Below are 22,013 nucleotides of genomic sequence, written 5' to 3'. Positions count from 1 at the left end.
GAAGTCATTTTTCTAGTTTGTATTGTATTTGTTGAAACACAGTTGTCTGTTTTAAACGTGATTTAAATGGTTGAGTTTTTACGAGATGATACATTTAGGTAGTTTGAGGGCTGCTCCAATGCTTCTAATCTATCCATTGAATATACCCAGTGTACAAAATTATCATAACTTTTCTCTTTTTATACATACATATACTGAGTACTCATGAGGTTTTAATTATCACCTTGAGATAATCAAGCTGTAGCTATGAGGCTCTGTGACATTGTTAATCTTTTTCTACTATTCACCCTTCTGTGTGTGACTTTTTCTCAACAGTGGATGACATGGCAGAGGTTTGATTGCAGAAGTCTTCATTTTGGCTGTTCAGGAAAATGTTCCGTCTTGAAAATCAGGTTGTCATTATGGAAATGCCTGCCACACAATGGTTTCTCACCAAAGGGAAACAGAGAAGTCAGTGGTTGCCGTGACAGGGGAGTATGGTGGAGCTATGAATTTGATAGCCCAATTAAGCAGCATATGTGATTGTGTCCTGTGTTCTGGAGCAGAAAACACCTCCTCAGGCAGCATCCTGTCACACTTCATGCTGAGAAACTCTTGTGACCTCATCAGGAGATTTTGGTAGTATGCTGCTCTTATGGCTTGCCCGCTACATACCTAATCTGTTGGCACCACTCCATGGCAGTCCCAAAAAGCCTGATTATGGTTGAGTCTTTACTTTTTTGGATGTTGATGAATCTGTATGTTTTCATTTCTTGCTTTGCTGCTTTGTCACGGCATTATATACAGCCAGCACTCATTCAAGGTGATAATATGGTTAAAGAAGTAATCTGGATTGGTCTTATGCTGCTACAATATATCCTGTGTTGCCTTGGTTTGATGGGCTTCCCAAGTGGTTGGGAGCAGTTGTGGGACCCAGCGGGCAGCATCAATATTCTTTTTCAAAATGTTATGCTAAATGTAGAAAACTGATCCGTGACTCATTTACACTTTTTTCACAATGTTGGTCTTTAAGCACCAGGTTCTCCACATCTCATGCTATTCCTAGTTCTTCAAAGAGAGTTGGTCTGACATTTCATTCATCATCATTCAGACTAGTTTGTCCAGACTGGAAAACATCTTTGGTGCTAACCACTTTATCGTATGACAACTCATTATTGCTACACACTTTCATCAACTTAGGAGGATTGTTGCAGCATTGTTTCCCTTCAAATGCAGAAATAAAATTAGTATGCAGTACTCCACGTTATCAATGGTCTGGATTATTTTCTTTTGGCTCCTCCAGCTGTATGCTGTTGCACTGTTGAACAAGGATTCCTGTTTCTACCAGTACTGCAGACATGTACCTACAAACAAAAGTTATCTACATAGCTTCATTTTTATGAGGAGATAGTTAAAATTTTAGAACTATTCCTTGTAGATACATGTATATTTACATATTAGTGAAAGGTGGTGGTGTGGAGATTTGGATCCTTTGTGTTGAACGTTGCACAACCTGCTATGCATTTCCCACACAGCTAGCCACTTTGTTATGTAGAGTTTATGATCACTTGCACTGGCGATGGTGCTAAGGCCAGTGGAACGTTTTCCCAGCACATTTCTGACATGTAAATTATCGGTGTCTGCCCGATCCAATCATAAGTTATCCGTGATATTTCAGCAAAAGGACTTGTTACCATCTTCAGGTCATTCCAGATTGCTGCTTCTCTGAAGGGCCTGGTGTCCTATACCCTCCCAATTCACCCTGACTGCAGCCACTGCAGTGAAGGGTGGCGGTGCTGGACAGTGAACTATAGCCCCCAGTCTCCATGTTATTTCCACCGGGTACGAACCTGACTGTAAGGGAACACTTTGCTTTTTCTTGGATCAGTGCAAGATTCCACAGCTGACTTTGTCTTTGTTAAGTAGACCATATTTGATACGAATTTCAGTGGCTTCTGTAATTGTGCCATCCAGGAGGAGGAAGATTGCCTTGATATATTGGATTTATTGTAATATTCACTATGGCTTGTTTTTATTTTGTGTTCAAACATGATGTTTCCATAGTCTGATGTAATTCAGTGTGGTGTCTATGTTCATGACACCTCTCTTCTATCTTGCATACAGTTTCCCTAACTTATGCCTTGCTGCATTGGCATAGGATTTTGTAGATGCCTGGTTTTCAAAAGTCTAGATCATCCTTTACTAAACTTAGTAGTGTCAAGGTCATAGGGGGTTGGCAAAATAAACATTTGATATTGTGTCACAGCAACATTCTGCTGACTTTTCTGGAGGTATTGTTGAAAAACTGGATGCATGCTTGTGATTTGCACTCCTCATTTTCTTCTTGCTGTTGCCTATGTAGAATGTGTCTAAACACACACCTTCTCTGCATGTTGGTGTACCTATTCCTTCAGAATGTTGTCTTTAGGTGGTTCATCTCAGTTGGAAGGCTGTCCTGATTGCAGATGCACTGTGCGCTGTGAGCAAATGTGCATACAACACCTTCACACTGGAAGTGTGGTGACTACTGGAGATGTGTAGATATAGATCTGTGTCCATAGATTTTCTGTACACACTGTGTCACAGTTTGCCATTTGGTTTGTGTTTCATTAGGACCTCAAGAAATGGGAGGACACTGTATAGTGAAGCAAGTTGAGTTGCTGAAGAAATTCATCTAAGCTTTCACATCCATATGGCACTGTGATGGGAGCAGAGTGATGGATGAGGTAACAGCCAGTGTAAATAGGATGCTGACCCAAACTGAGTCTCTGTCACAGAACCCTCTGAAGATGGTAATAAGTCAGTTTGCTGTAATATCGTGGAGACCTTACAACATGACCCAGGCAGACACCTGAGGTAGTTGGAAGTAGAAAACTCATCATAAGCATGTGCAAAACAGTCCAGGGAGTGATCTGAATTTAAAACATAAAGACAAGCAGGATAAATTGCTCTGTCAGTGGTGTGTACTGAAGGCTTTATAGAACAGTGAGGAATTGGAGGGCCAAGTGCAGGGCCACAGTATTTGTTGGTACTGTCATGTCAGTGGGCTGGCACATGGGTCATGCTTGCTTTGGCAGCGCCCTCCTTGGAAACAAGCTGCAGTTGTGCTGCAAAGTGTATCTCTGACTTTTGGTCCAAATCAGTATTCATGTTGGGTACTGAATCAGCCTACCATTGTTGAGAGAATGTCATCTGGAAAAAAGTGACAGGTTATGGTCAGTAATATCAGAGACTGCACTGTGAAGTCCCTCCTTCCAGTAGCTGAGATGGGATTAACTCTTTATTGGCCTGTTGCAGGGATGCCGGACGCATTTGTTAGTGATACTACATTAAACTGTGACTGTGATGATCGTGCAGTACTCCCATACAGTTCTCAAACCATTATTTAATTATGTTTCTTGTGATGTTTTCATAAGGGAGATCCATCTAGAGACTTCAGACAAGAAACTGCTTCAAATATACACCAAGACTCAATGTTCTCTTCTTCAGCGTTGTTCATTAGGGTTCAAGGAATCTTCTGTCTGGTGTAGTCCTTGGAGCTGCAATTGGTGATGAAGTCTCTTTGCGCTTGCATTGATGTCACAACAGTGGCTTCTGTGCCCCAACGCTGCCCATAGCCCTACAAATACCTCATACAGAGGATGCTTAAAACTAAAGAGAGACAAATACCTTCAATACATAAGTGAAACAGGAGTTCACAGAATAACATCATATAACATGAATCAAAACCAGAAAGAATGCTATAAATCTACATGCTTACTGATTCATATATGTCATCAAGGGAGCACATTTGCATGTATTTCAGGTTTTTAAGTCTCAAAATTCCTGCACACTTTCACCATCTCTGTGCTGCACATTGTCCTCTGATTCATAGGTTTTTAGTAATTACAGAGAAATACCTATGATTATTTAGTTGCAGAACAATAAGCCACTTAAGCACTTTCATATTATATTTTTATGGTAAATCCATAATTACACAGTCCAGCGACCACCTGTCAAAATCCTGCAAAACATACTGGAAGAATGTCAGTGAGGTTCTGGAAGGTACTGCCAGGGATGTGAAGCCACACTGACTCCAGTGCCATGGCCAGTTGGGTGTGCTGGGTTTCTTGATTGAGGACCCAAGGTGCAAGGAGCCCTATTGACGTGTCCCACAATTGGGCTTAAATCCAGGGAGCTGGGTGGCCAGGGGAGTGCAGTAAACTCACCGTGGTGCTCTTCAAACCACACACGTACACTGTGAGCTGTGTGATTTGTTGCATTATCCTGTTGGTGCTGAAGAAACACAAACGGCATGTAGGGGTGGACATGGTCCCCAAGTATAGATCCACTCACATGTTGATTCATTGTATCTTTCAGAATGACTAGATCAGTCAGGGAATGCCACAAAAACATTTCCCAGACCATAACGCTCCCTCCTCCAGGCTGGAACCTTCTGACGATTGTTGCAGATGTTTGCTTTCAAATGTTTTACACTGTACACGCCAATGGCCATCTTTCTGATGGAGCATAAAACATAATTCATATGAAAAGGCCACCTGTCTCCACTCAGTGGAGATCCAGCTATGGTATTGATGTGGAAATTCCAGCCTTATTCACTGGTGAACAGCAGTCAGCATGGGTACATGAACCAGGTGCTTGCTGCAGAGGCCCATAAGCAGCAACATTCACTGAACGGTCTTTGAGGAGACACTCTTAATAGCCTCTTGCTTTATCTGGGCACTCAGTTGTTCAACAGTTGCACGTATGTTTGCCTGTACACATCTCTGCGCCCATTGTTCACCCCTGTCATCTATGGCACAGGGTGCACAACAGTTACCTCAGCACAGGTTTTGGATAGACTATTTTGCCATTGCACAGTAGACTTTAAGCATCGTGTCACACAGACAGTTTACAAGCCTTGTCATTTTGGAAATGCTTCCACTCTTGGCCTGAAAATCAATGACCAAGCCCATTTGGATGTCGGATAAATCACTCTGTTTCCACATTACGACTACTACTGCACTGTTTCGCATGTTCCCTGGGCACGTTTCATATACAGTCCACTGCTAGTGCTGCCACCTTCTGTCTATGAGAGGCTGTAACATGTTGACATTGAATGTAGTCATTGCTCATATTAATGTTACTGGACAATGTAATAGTTACCTTGACAGTATGATAGCCATTGCTGTGATAGGTGCAGTGCTCCTGAAAATTTTATACAATGGTCCTCCTAAATTGTAAGTTAGGATCTTAAGATGTTCAAAAGTGCCAATATTGGCTACGTTTCTAATTTTTAAATTCATTGTTTTACTACCTGAAATTGATTTATTAATTTATTTGCTCCTTTCATTATAAACAGTGTGATGCAAATAATTCCTGTACTTGAAGGCAATAAGAATGAATAGTAAATGATAATTGTGGTCTGCGATTATGTATAGTTAAAACCTCATTTGCACTTAAAAGGTCATTTATTATAGACCACAATATTATGTAGTATTTCCCAACTGACAGTATTAATTTGGGATAGTGTTTACATCCTTTTTCTGGTACCGAACGCCACGGAATTTGAATCCCCGCCAGACGTCATCGACATCGAAGACCCCTAGAGGTCTCTGCACCATTGCACCGTAATGTGTGGCGGCGCACGCGTCCTGGCCCGTATTTAGTGTGAGGGCGCCACAGTGGAACACGTGGTTCCAGCAGCCAATAGCGATGCCCCAGATAGAGTATTTAAGCATCTGCCTCTCGCTCAGCCAGCGAATCTAATCGTTGCGTGAGTCTCGACACATCGCCTCGACAACAGACAGCGTGTTTATCGTTCTTTGTTTTCATTACTAGTGGACGCCTTGGATTCGTTTGGTTGTCACTGTCACTCTGTTGCTTCTTGCGTGTTGTCATCGTAAGGTCTCTCTCCATAGTCCGTTGTTGTTTCGTGTCCGTCCTTTCCGTTCGTTTGTTTGTTCATGGGCCGCTCTCCGTTTGGTCCCACCACGCTTTGCGTTCACAACAGGTTACAACACTTTTCTTCAAAGCACTTGGCAAATTTGGCATTAGCTCACCTGTGACATTGACAGGAGATGTGGTGATTACCGTATTTAACGAAATTTAAGCCAACCTTGAAAGCAAGACACACCCCAGAGACAAAGACTCGAGGGGGAGGTGGGAATTCTCTCTTTCCAAGCCAAACGTAAAATAAATATAAATAAAAAGTATTGCTCATCATATTGTGGATAAGGTATGAAGTGACCCTGCCTCTCTGGGATTTGTGGGGAGTAGGACTAATCTACAGTATGGAATTAAATTTAGCCTGTTGGACACTTAAAATTACTCTTACATCACAAACAAAGATTGACAGCAGTGAGAATTCATGATATCTATCTAAATATTCTGAGGAGAACTTGGGCAGATGGGGCTACTAAGACTTTTACAGACTATACCGCAGCTTGTGTTTGAGCCTTACGTCAATCTTTACATATCATATGAATGTCATCTGAAGTATTTTTTCTTACATTGAAATATGGTATTTTCATCCAAGAAAATTACATTTTGGCTTTACAGAATATCACCCTTGATTTAAAGGATATAAATTTTGTGAAGAGCAATCTGTGTATTAAAGTCACTGATTTTTATTGTCTCTAGTAAAGGTGATTTGTATCATCCACGATAAAGATTAGACATGGTACCTTATTAGATTATTTTCTTAACATTCTAAACAATATAATTTGTCCACACAGGATCATTTCCAGCACAAGTGATCCATACAAAGTGCGAACTGTAAGTATTGTCAACAGTGTGGGAAATAGTTGTCATGCAGCATCTCCTATGTCTGTCAGTGTCTTATGACAGGCAACTTAGGGCACGGCCATGTAGAATACAGGTGGCCATGATTAGGAGCTACATGCAGGCGGGCTGTGAATGGTGACACCACAGGCAGGTCTTGCTGCACTGCATACCTGAACACAGTTGGGATTTTTCATGACCATATGGTCAGTGAAATACTGGTATAAAGCCTCCTAAGGACACCAATCTCTTTCACCATCTAGGGGGCACAGGAAAAAGAACCTCACAGAGACTTAATGTAGACCAAAGAGACCTGTGCTACAGCAAAACCCCCAGTAATGTGGCAAACAAAAATACAAATGTACAACACATAATAGAAAAAAAAGATGTAAATAATTACAACATTAACACGCACAGAAGAAACACACATCATGTCCTCTCATTAATGATAGCTTAGGCTCACCAACTGACTGAATACCATTGCATATCCACAAAGAAAATGAAGAAGATGAAAGTACAAACCAGAAATTTTATTGAACTACCATAATGTATACATACTGTTTTTAGTCATTGCTCAGATGATTCTAAGTCATCATCCCTTGATTCCTTGTTTCCAATCTCTCTGTAGAGAGTGTCATCCTCTGTGCCATCAAGCGCATTTAAAACACAGCATTTTTTTTAAATGCGTGATGGACAGTTTTATTCAGTTTACATTTCCAATATTGGTAAGTCCACTCACTTGAGACAAGGTTACATGCTGAACACATCCTGTAGGCATTAATAGCCTATCTTATTTTGTTAACCATTGCATATACATATTTTTAAGTTTGTCTTTAAATGGTTTGTTGAAACAAACATATAATGGATTAGAATTGATGTCATCCCTCCTCGAATTACATCCAATCCCATGCCGCCTTCTACTACTTTTCTCTTTACAGCCAGTGTATAATGACTTGATATAAATCCAGTAAGAGCACATTTGGCAAACCTAGCAAGATACCAGGACAGTGTTGCCATACCAGTTTAAATGCCATGTCCTGTGTGAACCATTCACTTTAATTAGCAAGTAAAATAATGCTTTTTGGAAGTATCTCTGATGTAGGTAACTTCTTGCCATCAAAAGCAATGAATGGTGGCAGTTCACGGCCTATAGCTGTACAAGCAAATATGATAGAGATGCGCTGCTTTTCACCTCTTGCAGACAGTACCTCACATCTTTGTTTCCTTTTGATTTGATCATATAGTTTGTTGGCATACCAAAATACAATGGTGTTTGGTCCACTTTACCCATTTGACCAAGAAGATAACTATGTTTGGTATACTGTCAATTATGAAATGCTGAAATTCAGTGAGTTTTTCCTCATAGTTTTATGGCAGCTTGTGTGCATTTGAAGTGTGTCTATGAAGAGAAAATTTCCAACGTAACTTCATGTGCTGTAACTTGGATAATATCTACACTCACGGGTGAGCACTTCTGTCACTGCTCCCTGACAAAATTATTCAGCATAACTTGTAACGTATAACAGTGGCCAAGTTTTGCTCCAAAAAAATTTTTTCTGTTGCTGGAACAAGTTAAAAGTTGTTCCTTTTGTTGTCTCCACTAGCTCATGTTACTCTCGTTTAGCCCTTATTGCTGACCTGCAGCACAATTTTATGTTTCTTCAGTGAGAGAAATCATTTCTCTTTTCATCTTCACAGTGCAGTGGACATGCTTCATCTTGGTAGACTAAAATCTGGCCCTTCACAAAAGTACTAAAATAGACAGAAACAAAGGGTTAAATCCTAATGTACTGTCTGCAAACATTGTAGCAGGCACTGCTCTCTTTGACCAAGGAGTCAGTGGAAGAAACACAAATGAAGTTAGGGGAAGGGGTAGGGTGCACTGGGAAAGTTTCACACATTATGTGCAGCATAGGTAACATATGATTTGTATTGATCATGTCCTGTGGCAGAAATTTCTCATGGTTGTAAAAAAAAAGTTTCATAAAAGCTAATTAATAAAGATGCTCATGTTCAGAGGTAGGACTTATTTGTACTCATGACTATGTACAAAAATCTCGGAATAACTATAAAGTCAGTAATAAACTTAAATAAGTTTTTATTTCCTTCAGTAATTATATTTTGAAGCTATAGAATCTCATATTGAGTAATACTCTCTTGTCCTCTCCCTCTTTCCTCCTATTCCCATCCTTTCCCACACCATATTTCCCCCTACCCAACTTTTCCCCATATTACCTTCAGCACCCTTCCCCCCTTGATCCCACTCTCCCTGGGTCCTTCCCCCCTCAGCCTGTCACCCTCTCAGCCCCTTCCCACCTCTTGCACCTTCTCATGGCTTGCATCTTCCCATCCATTGCCCAATCCCACCCCTTGCCCCATTTCCCGCTCTCACCCCTTCCCACCCTTTTCCCCCTTTCCCACCCTCGCTCCTTTCCGGCTCTCACCCCCATTCCCGCCCTCGCCACCTTTCCCACCCTCACCACCTTTCCCACCCTCATCCCCATTCCCGCCTTCACCACCTTTCCCACCCTCGCCCTCTTTCCCACCATCACCAGTTGTCAACCGTTTGCCCTCTAGCCACTTTCCCCACATTGTCACCCTTCCACCCCCTCGCCAGCCCTCTGCGCCCTCGCCAGCCCTCTGCGCCCTCGCCAGCCCTCTGCGCCCTCGCCAGCCCTCTGCGCCCTCGCCAGCCCTCTGCGCCCTCGCCAGCCCTCTGCGCCCTCGCCAGCCCTCTGCGCCCTCGCCAGCCCTCTGCGCCCTCGCCAGCCCTCTGCGCCCTCGCCAGCCCTCTGCGCCCTCGCCAGCCCTCTGCGCCCTCGCCAGCCCTCTGCGCCCTCGCCAGCCCTCTGCGCCCTCGCCAGCCCTCTGCGCCCTCGCCAGCCCTCTGCGCCCACAACCATCTGCCCCCGTCCCCCTCTCTGCCCTGTCCCCCGTATGCCTTGTCCCCCTCTACCCTGTCCCCACTCTGCCCCTTGTACCCCCCCCCCCCCCCCCAGTGGCCCCTTGTCACATACCTGCCCCTCGCCACCCCAGCCGCCTCGCCACTTTCCTTGTCGCCTCACTGCCCTCCAGCTTCTTACTACCCCCTGTCCTGTTGCCCCCTTGCAGCCCCCTGCCCTCACTGTCCCTCACTGCCCTCTGCTGTTTGACACACCCTGCCCCCTTGTGGACCCCCTACCCCCTCGGCATCCTTATGCTCCCTGCCTCCCACATCCCTTTCCCCCGTCTCACCCACTCATCCCCTTCCCCCTTGAGTGTTTCACCCCTCATCTTGTCCCCCCAGCCCCTTCCTCCATGTCTCCTATCCCCCAGTCTCCTTTACCTCTTGTTCTCCTTTCCCCTGTGGCACCCTGGCTCCACTTTCTCCCTGGCCCCTTATTCCCCCTGGTCCCATTTTCCCTCTTCCCCCCCTGGCTGCAATTTACCACCTGGCCACAATTTCCCCCTTGGCCCCCTTTCCCCCCTCTCTCATTTAGCCTGTGGCCTGCGGCCCCACTTTCTCCTGGGGTCAACTTTTCCTCCTGGAGACCTTTCTCCAGCCCCCCCCCCCTCCCCCTGATCTATTCCCTCTGGCTTCCCAGACCCACTTTTACATGTGGCCCCCCCTTTCCGCCTGCCCCCCCCCCCCTTTCCGCCTGCCCCCCCCCCCCCCTTTCCGCCTGGGCCCCCCCCTTTCCGCCTGGCCCCCCCCCTTTCCGCCTGGCCCCCCCCCTTTCCGCCTGCCCCCCCCCTTTCCGCCTGCCCCCCCCCCTTTCCGCCTGCCCCCCCCTTTCCGCCTGCCCCCCCCCCTTTCCGCCTGCCCCCCCCTTTCCGCCTGCCCCCCCCCCCTTTCCGCCTGCCCCCCCCTTTCCGCCTGCCCCCCCCCCTTTCCGCGTGGCCCCCCCCTTTCCGCCTGGCCCCCCCCCTTTCCGCCTGCCCCCCCCCTTTCCCCTGGCCCCCCCTTTCCGCCTGCCGCCCCCCCCTTTCCGCCTGCCCCCCCCCCTTTCCGCCTGGCCCCCCCTCCCCTTTCCGCCTGGCCCCCCCCCCTTTCCGCCTGCCTCCCCCCCCCCCTTTCCGCGTGGCCCCCCCCCCCTTTCCGCCTGGCCCCCCCCCCTCACCCTGGAAGTTCTTTCCTCCTACTGCCTTTGCTCCCTTGGCCCTATCCACCTGTCCCCCTTAATTCTGCTGCTCTCCTTGTGGTCACCTCTCCATCCCTTTGTTCCCTTTCCCACCCTCTGTTCCCTTTCGCCCCTCTTTCCACCCCTTGGTTCACTTTCCCCCTTAACTCCATTCCCCCTTAACTCTCTTTTCCCCCCTATGGCTCTCTTTTCTCCCCCATGGCTCTCTTTCTCCCCATGGCCTCCTCCCACATTGGCATGATTTTTTCCTCCTTGGTGCACCTTTCCCCCTCGTGATACCTTTCCCCTCCTTTGGGTACCCCTTTCCCCCCCTTGGGTCATCATCTTTTCTTTTGTGAACCTTTCTTCCCTTGATGCCCCTTTTTTTTCCTTGGCCCCCCCCCCCCCCCCCCCCCCCCCCCCCCGCCCTTGGCGCCATTATTACCCCTTGGCACCACTTCCTTCCCTTGGTGCTATTTTCCATCCTTGGGTTCCCCTCTTGTTTCACTCCCCTTTGGTTCCCTTGCCCCTCTTGGTTCCCCTGCCCCCCCCCCCCCCCCCCCCCCACTCTTGTCACCTTACCTCTCTCATCTCCTTGGTCTTGTAAACCGAAAACTAACTAATTAATATTGTAGGTCATTCATGTGTTTGTGCTTTTATGGCATAAATAGGAAGTTGTTCTAAGAATGCACAAATGAATCCATTAACATTATATTTGCCTTAAGCATCAATGTGTCCTGGCATATATTTTTCTTTCTTTACATTTTCTGTCTAGCATAACGGAACCTCTGAGAGTTCGTGATATTATGTAAATATTTCATTTTCAGATTTCTTTCACTTAGAACTAGTTTTGTATTTGGTTTCCTCAATTAAGTTCCATCTAGTTAGAATATTTCATCATTTTGTGAAGATTTTGTATTTTTAATTGGTAAAAATATGCGTAATGCATTTAACCATTTGGCTTTTCCAATTTCAAAATTTTATTTTGAATGCCAGATTTCTTCGAATGTATTGAATCCTTAAGGTTCTTTATTTTGTTACAGTTATTCACCATTCTTCAACAGTTGCTTTAAAGAGGTTCCAGCAGAAACACGAGTACAAAGCATAAAGATTCTCCTATATGCAGAATGCCTTATACGTTTTGTGTCTTTGACATACAAGGATCTAAGAGCAAAGAATGTAAGTGTGTGCCCTCAGTCAGAAAGTATCAGTACCCGGATACTTAATAACTTCACAGTTGCCTCTGACAGTGGAAGGTTAGTTAATCACTCTGCAATGTCTTTTCTGTATTGATTCTTTTCTGAACTTTGTTTTTTAAAACTTGATTCACTGTATTTTGCTGTTTGTGGTCTTTATAGAGATTCTTTATCACTGTCTTTTAGTCTCTCAGTTTCTCTAAGCTCGTGACTATTTTTCAGTCCATGTCTTTGCATATTTCCATGTAAAAAAGGTGAGAGAGAAAAAGTTTTGTTCTGTGGGCTACTTTAATTAATATATGAAGCACACAAGACTCTAGTTTTGCGGATGACATTACTTCTGAGTCTTTATCTTTGCATGTAGCCCAGGCTTTCTTTTCTGCTTATTTATGTAAGATACCTTAACACCAACGGTATAGTGTAGGTCTGTTATGGTCATGTTATGTGACTTTTAGCTATATTACACAACAAGAATTGTCATTCTTGTAACTCTTTTACTTTGTTTGAAATTTTTAATATTGTTTATTTTTCTTTCTCAGTTGCACATCATTTTACGCTATGGCAAGTGTGATAAAAAATTAGTCATACTGTAAATGATGTGGAGCTGAGACAGAAAAAAAAGTATTTTTTTTCAAATGTAGCAAACACTGTTGCTGAATTATCTCGTGATGAATGTGTCAGCAATAGTCTTTTGCATGGGTTTGTTACTGAAGCTTACATGTTTCAGCTGACTCAGAATCATCAAGACATAAATGTTTTACGCCATTGTTTAAATCAGATGATGGCAACTGTTTTCTTCTTTCTGTGGCTAAATATGGGTATTCTTTATTTTCATTGCCTGTATCTGTTCAAAACTTGACTGTAGTGTTTGCCACTACAAACCAATAACAGTAAAACTTGAAAACTATCAAATGTCTTAGTAGATGTGTGACAAACTTGAGATACAAATAGAATAACTACTGGAAGAGACTTCATTAGTTAGATTTGATTTCTTAGAGGTAATAACCATGAAAAGTTGCCAGTGTGTTTATAATTTGACTTCTAAAAATGGGCTGTTGTTTTTTTTGGGGCAGAGAAGTTTGCTATCTGTGAAAAGTCATGATTGTGTAAAGAACATGAATTGCTCATTTTGTACAATCACTTGTATTTCCCTATCTTTGAAATGGATGCCAGCAGTTGCCTCTAAGATTTAACACTTTGAGGGACCATGCCAGTTGCAACTCTTTAGGACTAATTGATCATGAACTAATGCTGGAGTAAATACTCTCTTGCCAACCTTAATACTGGAAAACATGTAGCACTGAAGATATGCTTAAGCCTTCATTATTGGATACTGTAACCAATAGTCAGGCTTCACTTAGTGCTATTTGAGAGTATTTTTGGATCCACATACCAAGAAAATTCACATTTTATGTAACACATCTTCAAGCAGCACTGAAGTACAACAGCCAGTGTGGATGAAACCAGGAATAATTTTCATCAAGGTTATGTTATTCATAATATGAAAAGTATTAAATGTTACCAGTGCTGCCATACAGGTATGCTAAACCTACATGAAAGGAATATGCAGTGACAACTGAAAATTAGTGCCAGACTGGGACTTGAATTTGAATTTCCTGCCTGTTGCAAAGTAGCTGCCTTGGCCATTAGGCTATCTCAGCATTCCTCCAGGATTGGCTCAAACATTCATTGTCACTGAAGTTTCCTCTTATAGCTTCCAGACACTTGTGCTTAGAATACCTTTTTTTACTCATTTCAGGACAAGGCCACTGCATGTGAGAGATAAGGCAATTTGTCATGTCATAGTACTTGGATTATTGGCCAATAAATTCAAGTTGAATGTTGAACCTTTGCTTGCATCTATCAAGATTGGAGCAACTAGGTATGATTTCTAGACTTCCTTTTCTCTATCTGTAGATTGTGATACTTAAGGTATTATCAAATGCTGATAATCATCTGACAGAAAGAAAAATGTGGATGAAAAGGTAAGTGGGTAAAAAGAGCAGTCTGATTTTCTGTAACTGGAGCAAATATTTGGAAAAGAAAGAAAAAAAAATTCACAGGTGGCTTATCTACAACCAACCTGGTTTGCAGGAATGGAAGGTGGTGGTGGTGAATCTACATACAGTAAAAATTGTTTGACATGAACACAGTTAACACAAAAGATTGTGCAGTAGGCAGGAAGGAATCCACGTCAAACAGTGGTGCAATTGCAATCACATTAAACGGAACTGCAAGTCATGCAGTCTCACATTCCACAATGGAATCACAACTGCTTGCGGATGTTCTCTCTGCCCTACGACCCATTGTGTTCTGTTGACACCCGCCCAATAGCAGCACAGTTTGCGATGATGCTAAGGGCATATTGACCTGACCAATGACGAGTGGGGTCATGTACTCTTCTCGGATTAGAGCAGATTCCGTCTGAGTAATGATTCTGGACATACCCACACATGACAAGAGGTTGGAACATGTGGTGCACTCAGGAACATTGTTGAACATGATCATTTTGACGCTTTAGGTGTTATGCTGTAGGATGGCATAATGTTGCATAGGCATACTGGCTTCCTAATCTTTGAATGTGGTACACTTGCCAGTCTATGTTATTGTTACATCCTTCCCAATGGGCATCTTTTCAAGGGTGGATTTGGCCCAAATTTATTGTTATGGAAGACAGAGCATGACTGCATTGAACAGTGCAGTTGGAGGAGCTTTCAGAAAGAGAGAATATTCAGTGAATGGAATGGGAATACCTATTCCCCTGACGTAAATACCATTGAGCATGTATGGCTTGTATAGCGAGGCTTATTGTAGTATGTCCACATGCACCAAAGACTATCCAGCAGTTGACAACTGTGCTGATTCAGGAATGGAACGCCCAACCATAAGAACTCCTTACCAATCTCGTGGCCAGCATGGGAGCACATTGCAGAGCATGTATTGCTGTCCATAGTGAACACAAATGTTATTAGGAACCATGTCCTACCTTTCGTAATGCCCACGGCACCATTATAAATCGCAGTGACTTCAGTGCAATTATTGTCATGGAATAAAAGTGTCATTGTGATTTTTTTTTTTAGTTACCTTCTGTACGATACTGTAGCATGTCTTTCTGTTATGGTTGAAGTTTCATTGAGCTATGTTTCTTGGCATAACACTTTTTCTGCAAAAGGTACTTTCATTCTTCAGTTTTTTACACCAGGGTGTTTTCAGAAAACACTCCCTCTGAAATGTATGTTCAGTGTTAACAAATTCATCTTTCTGAAAACAGTTCTCTTGCTAGCACCAGTTTGAATTTTATACCATATTTATTTCATTAGTTATTTTATACCCACGTAGAAAACTGCATCTACTGCTTTTAATTTCCTTTTTTTACTTTAATTGATGCTTGTAGTACAGCATCCTCTCAAGATCTGCTAACCTAATCTTCCAAATCCTGTGTCATTTCAAATATAGCTGCAATGTCATTGATAAGTTCTTAACTACTTCTTCCTGAACTTCAATATGCTTTCAAAATTTTGCCTTTGTTTTCTGTGTTGCTTTCCTCTACATATAGATCAGATTACATGAGGCATAGGCTACAATCTTGTCACACAATCTTTTCAACTACTGCCTTACCTTCGTCTTCCTTACTCCTAAAACTGTTGTCTGGGTCCCTTACAAGCAGTAGATATGTGTATGCTCTCTGTATTTCATCCATGATACCTTCGGGATATCAGTGAATGTTTTCCACTCATTATTGTCATAAACTTTATCTAAAATCTCTAAATTCAGTGTATGTAGGTTAGCCTTTCTTCCACCTATCAATGGCATGTGTTCAGAAGATGATGTGTCCACCCCGATAGCTGAGTGGTCAGCGTGACTGATTGCCGTCCTTCGGGCCCGGGTTCGATTCCCGGCTGGGTCGGGGATTTTCTCCACTCAGGGACTGGGTGTTGTGTTGTCTTCATCATTTCATCCCCACCCGGAGCGCAGGTCACCCAATGTGGTGTCGAATGTAATAAGACCTGCACCAAGGCAGCTGGACCTGCCCGTAAGGGGCCTCCCGGCCAATTATGTAAACGCTCATTTCCATTTCAGAAGATGATGTGAAATTTTTTTTTTTTTTTTTTTAAGAACTTTGTTTATTTGTCCACATCAATGTTATCCCCTTCAAAGTAGTCTCCATTGAGCCAACACTTTTTCCAGTCCAGCTTTTAGCTCTCTCTGGTGGGTTTTTAATCTCATCTGTGCTTGTAGAACAATAGCTCTGTAAAATTTGCTTTATTTTTAGGAACAGATAAAATTCATATGAGTCTGTCTGTATAAGGCCATTCTGCATTACCAGGTAGCATTTGCAAAAAGATTGACTGCAATCTGCAGAAACACTGTGTGAAGTGTGCTTTCTGACCACTTTGTGGGAAGTGGGTATCCACTGTATCCCATGCAGTTGTGGCATGTCACACAATGGTCAGGCCAGCTAGCTTACAACAACCAAGCAAATCTGCTGTTGCAGGAAATTGTCTTAGTATTTATCACTGTGTGGAGAATAACAACACAGACTTCCTTCCATGCACTCCCAGCTATTGGGACAGTACTACTAAGGAAGCAGTTGAGATTAAATTAGCAAGTGACAGAGATGGAAGCTTTTGCTTAAATTCAGTTTGGACTCCAACTCTCTCCTGAGTCAAATTACAGAGGGACACAGTTAATGTTACTTGCTCACACATAGGTATATAAGATTCACCATCAGTAAATCATGATGCTGATCATCCTAGGTGACGCTGACCACCGCTAGGTGTGCGGTGGCACTAGTTGTTTCCATTGTGTGTGTTGTCTTACCCCATATGCCATGTTATGGTAGTTGGTCAATGTAGCCCTCCCTACTGACAGTTTAAATTTCCTTTCACAATATTCTTCTCTTTTTCCCTTTGTGGTGTCTTATATCATTTCCATGGGAAAGGCCATGCAACACTATTACGATCTCCAAAGTATGGAAGATAGCTGCATGAACAAAATACAAAAAATAAATATAGCTTAGATGAACTTTGTAAAAATAATATACCAGCAAGAGGAGTCTCTTTGTACAGAGTCAAGTGAGATAAGGCAGTACATGTGTGTGCAGCCTGAGGGGTGAGCAGGTGTGTAACTTGCTGATGGAGTGCACTATTCCATGCTGCCCACAGTTAAAGGTGCTTTGGAGGGGCCACCACAGAATATGCAAGCAGACTATTCCAAGAATATTAACACTAATAAAGACATGAAAGAGACTGGTTGATTTTGGATGAAATTCCAGATTAAAAGGTATTGTTATGTGGTAATTGTGTAAGTTTATGGAAGGAAATATGGTATTTAAAGTAAAGTCACTGTCAAAAATAATTTACATAGCTAAAGATAGCTGAAACCCTTCTCTCTTTTAGTGAAGCACTCACAATTCAGAAAAAGTCACTGATCACACCAAGAAGTCGAGTTGGAGCTGACTAGCAGGTCCAGCTCATAACTAGTATTAAAGGTGACCATAAATCTCATGTTAACACATTGTACATTCAGCCAGCTAAAGAGAAGGCAGCATTACACTTGGTGTCAAGTATGGTGAACCATAGCAGCACTACGGAAAATAATAAACACTGCATATGTTGACTGTTATGGCCAGGACAGAGAGCAATATGTGAATGAGAGCAGAAGAGGGGATTTTTGAGGAATTTAAATGGTTTTAAGGGGAAGGTTTGAAAAAAGATGGCATTGTCAACTTATAGTAGTTATGAAATAACAAGAGGCTAGCAAACCATAAACAGTGGTTTTTGCTTACCAAATAAGAAGAAGTCACTCGCAGAAGTGAGAGTTAAGGTGTTTTTGACGTGTAAAATTATGAAGAAGAGTGGTGGCTGCAAGTATTAGAAGGCTGTGCGGAAAGACAGCATGCTCAATTATGAGGGACATGGGTTGCTGACAACACTGCAACAACGTTGATGCTGTCCACGAGTCAAGCTTGGGTGTAGCAAACTGTTGGATGCTGACGCGAGAAGCTACGTATAATGCCGCTGCCTGCACCATGCTGTTCAACCTACAGATCCTGAATGTGGGTCATTTACACTGCAACGCAGTTTCCTCTCACCACTCTGGGTGAGCAGTTTTCATACTGGCATTTGCTTGGAATGGCATATCTTTGTGGAGCACAGTATTGTTTAAGAATGTATTTTGTGAAAGATGTCATAAAAGTATTTGAGTTGTTATTCAACTGGTGACTTAGTGTGTGCCTATGATTAGGAGGAAAATGGCATCTGAAATTCCAGAGTGGTTCTGCATCTTTCGGGGAGAGGCTAGAAAGAGAGACAAAGAGGCTAGGATGAGAGATAAGGAAGAGGCTAGAAAGAAGGATGAAAATCTGTCACAACACTTCCAAAGTATCATCGAAGAAATGAAAAGAAATAATGAAAATGTAAAAACTGAGCTAAGTGAGGAAATCTTTATGTAAAAGTTTTAGTCTACATAAGAAGAGGTTACCAAAGTCATGGAGGAGCAAGGTATTTCTTAAGAAATATGTAGAGAGATTTATTTCATCACAGTTCGACTTAAAAGAGGAGGCCACGACGTTTGGAACGCGGATTTACTGCGAACTTCGTCCACTTGTTGTACTCCCTGAGGACAACAAAATGTGTAAGCAGTAGCACGTGCTTCTCAAACGTTATTAAGAAAATCGCAAGACAATTTTGGTCGTCAAATATATACCTGTGCGTGGCCATTTGAGAAATCCCTTATACCTGGAAGGAGCCTCAAACGACTTGTTACCTCCAAGTTTTGACCAGTACAGACAGCTTTCGAACGATGTACAATTAATCGTCGCTTTCGACATTATGAGCACAAGTTGCAGGATAGTATTTTTCGTTAAAACATGGGAAACATAAAGTTAAACTGCACCAGCTGCATTGAATAAATTCTATGTTTCCACATATGCAAGGTCTTCTGAGGTTTTCTGTGGAAAAACAAACCTCATTAACATTTTCAAAAACCTCTCTTTCAGCCGATAATTTGGAAGCAAACCACGCATAACGCAGCATGTCCTTAAATATCGGCGCTGATAATTGGTCATGCAGTATCAAGTGTATTTTAATAGCATCTTCTCATTCTCTTTTGATTAAATACATACAATTTTGAAAACACACACAAGCATACATTTTCAGTATCACTTTATGCGCTTGGTCGTTTACTGGTCGATAGTTATGAATATTACATTATTTGTGATGATAAAAATTTGTAGACTGCCAGATAACATTGTAAATTTAATAAAAGTTCACCTGATTACACATATTTTTCCCATTATATCAATTGTAATATAAATAGTGAAGAAAATGTGTTAGAAATAAAGAAAACTGATGAACAGGACTCGATCCCGCAATTACGGGGCTTGAACACTAACCACTCAGCTGCCATTGCTTCATGGTAGAAATGGCCACGCACAGGTGTATATTTGACGACTGAAATTATCTTGTGATTTTATCAATAATGCTTGAGAAGTACGTGCTACTGCTTACACATTTTGTTGTCCTCATGGAGTACTACAAATATACGAAGTTTGCAGTAAATCCACATTCCAAACGTCGCGGCCTCCCCTTTTTAGTGCAGAAGGAAGTAGATGAATATGTTAAGGAGTGTCATAGAAATATGGAGGTCAGAGAATTTGCAGAACATGAATGTAAAAATGTAAATGAACAAATCTCAGATGCATGTACACATATTGAGATGTTGGAACATCATAGTGAGACCAATTACACTTTTGTGTCAAATGTATCTACAACTAGTTTGGAGGAAAAGATAGAGGCTTTAGTAGACCAGAAGTTTTAAGAAAAGGCCAAAAATTCAAGTAGTATTAACTTGTGTGGGGATGATACTACTAGACAAAGGGTGGAATTTAAAAAATTATAGGACAAAATTGCTAATACTCGACAGGCACTAAAATTGGGAGAACAAGGGAATAGAACACCAAATCTAAATCTATTAGAAGAGTTGCAGTTAGGGAGTGCCATGCTTTTGTCTAAGGTTTACTTGAGTTCAAGCAAGATGGGGATGTGCGCCCAACACACTTCCTGAGAGTATTTTCAAGATCTTTGATGCAAAAATGGGAAGACACAAAAAGGATAGATTTTGCACTAAGTTATTTGGTAGGTGATGCAGCAGAATGGAGTACAATCCATTCTGAGGAGTTTGCATCCTGGGTTGATTTTCAGAAAAGATTTAAGGAAAAAATACTGGCTCAGGAAAGTCAGGCAAAGTTAACATTAGAACTTTTAGATTCCAAATACTGTAACAGTTCCTGGGGCAGTTAAAAACATTGAATGGCATGTAACATGATCAAAATATGTAGATAATCTGGTAGAGGAGATTCATCACACAAAGGTTTTGTTTGGGAGGTTACCTTATATACGAAAGGAGATTTTGCACAGGGGATAGTCCACATTGGATGATTTGTTGACGTTTTTGGAAAGTCTAAATGCAGTGAGCAAAGGACATGGTGACTTTAGTCACGGAGATAGAAATTAGTATCAAAATGGTGACACAAATAGGGCCAGTACTAATAACAGAAGATTTCAAAAGGGAAGAGAAATAAATTTTTGTTGAATAGCCTGAAATAATCCGATAAAGGTGCAACAAACACAGCACCTATCAAAAAACTCAAACTTGCACACGCTGGTTCCAAACTCTGTAACAAATACTGATTTACAGAACAATGCAATTATTCCAATGCAGCCAATGATAGTGGTGGAAAACAGACAGCTTCCCAGAACCAGTACCATGATCCAGGACATATTGATGTAGGGCAAGGCCCACATATCAAACAGCTGGTTTCTTTCATGCAAACTATACCAGTGAAAGAATGGATTTTAGAAGAACAACAATTAGAAGACACTAGAGATGGGTAGTTCGCGAACAAACGGGTGCAAAGGAACAGTTCACCAAGATGAACGAAAGGACCGAGGAACGAATTCCAAGGAATGATCGGTTCATAGTTCACTTCGGTCGCGGCGGTCTACTTATAGTTCCCGGGAACGAGGAACAATCAGTTCATAGTTCATTTCGTTCGCGGCAGTCTACTTATAGTTCCTGGGAATGAGAAACAATCGATTCATAGTTCACTTCGGTCGCGGCCGTCACTTCGGCAGTTCTCATTGCAGTCCCGGTCGTGTGCTCGTCTCAGTCTCGGTCCTCAGCCGCACTCGTCGTCCTTCGCATGACCACCTGTCTCAGTTCCACTGCTGACTGCTCCTAGTTAGTTGAGTATCCAGTTGTTCGTTTCGTTCACTGCACTCGCCTATTTTACATGTGTTCCAAACTGTTCTTGCACTTGGTTCTGGCTATTCAGCGTCCACGACCGGTAATCAAAAAGTATTTTATAGTTACGTAAATTACATAAAAATTTCGTTGTATGTAATAGGTACGTCTTTTCAGGTAACAAAAGGGCATATCAGCTCATTTCATTATATCGATGAACAACAGAAGACATATTTATAACAAGGCAAGTTTTTTTTGTTATTCATATATTTTTTGGTTTCATCAACTTGATTTAGCAGCTAACTTTCAATAATTTGCTTAATTTTTAGTGTAATAAATTCCATATAAAACGATTTTTGTGTATCTTTCATATGCAAAACATTACATTTAGGAAGACTCTAATTATTTTTAAGTTTGGTTGTTTCCAATTTGCATTACCTGCTAGTTTGGCTTCTTTGAGAAAAAAAAAGTGGGTTGTCGGTCATTTTGGCTCAGTAGGAAAGTGGTGCCTCTCCATTTGAAAAGACATAGATTGCCACAAAATCGTATTTACTTATTATCTCAAAAACATTTGTTCAGAAGGAGCTTTCCAACCAAAACTTTTATTACTGCGAATTTAATTATTATTATTATTGCTGCATTAACTTTAATAATGCAACATAAAAACCTAATTTTTACTAAGTGTGTGACGCAAGTATGAGAAAACCACATTTTATTTTATGCTTCCATA

General features: G+C 42.1%; 1 protein-coding gene across 1 annotated transcript in view; it reads left to right on the top strand.

Moving 5' to 3' along the window:
- The window catches only part of LOC126480226 (uncharacterized), a 69,374-nt gene that overhangs the window by 33,638 nt on the left and 13,723 nt on the right, over positions 1 to 22,013 (top strand). The window contains exons 5-6 of the mRNA XM_050103848.1: positions 11,885 to 12,097; positions 13,797 to 13,919. Of these exons, the coding sequence (XP_049959805.1) occupies positions 11,885 to 12,097; positions 13,797 to 13,919 (336 nt within the window). The remainder of the gene's footprint in view (positions 1 to 11,884; positions 12,098 to 13,796; positions 13,920 to 22,013) is intronic.

The sequence above is a fragment of the Schistocerca serialis genome, chromosome 1, assembly GCF_023864345.2.
Source record: "Schistocerca serialis cubense isolate TAMUIC-IGC-003099 chromosome 1, iqSchSeri2.2, whole genome shotgun sequence".
Classification (NCBI taxonomy): Eukaryota; Metazoa; Arthropoda; class Insecta; order Orthoptera; family Acrididae; genus Schistocerca; species Schistocerca serialis.
This window is presented reverse-complemented; position numbering and strand designations above follow the sequence as displayed.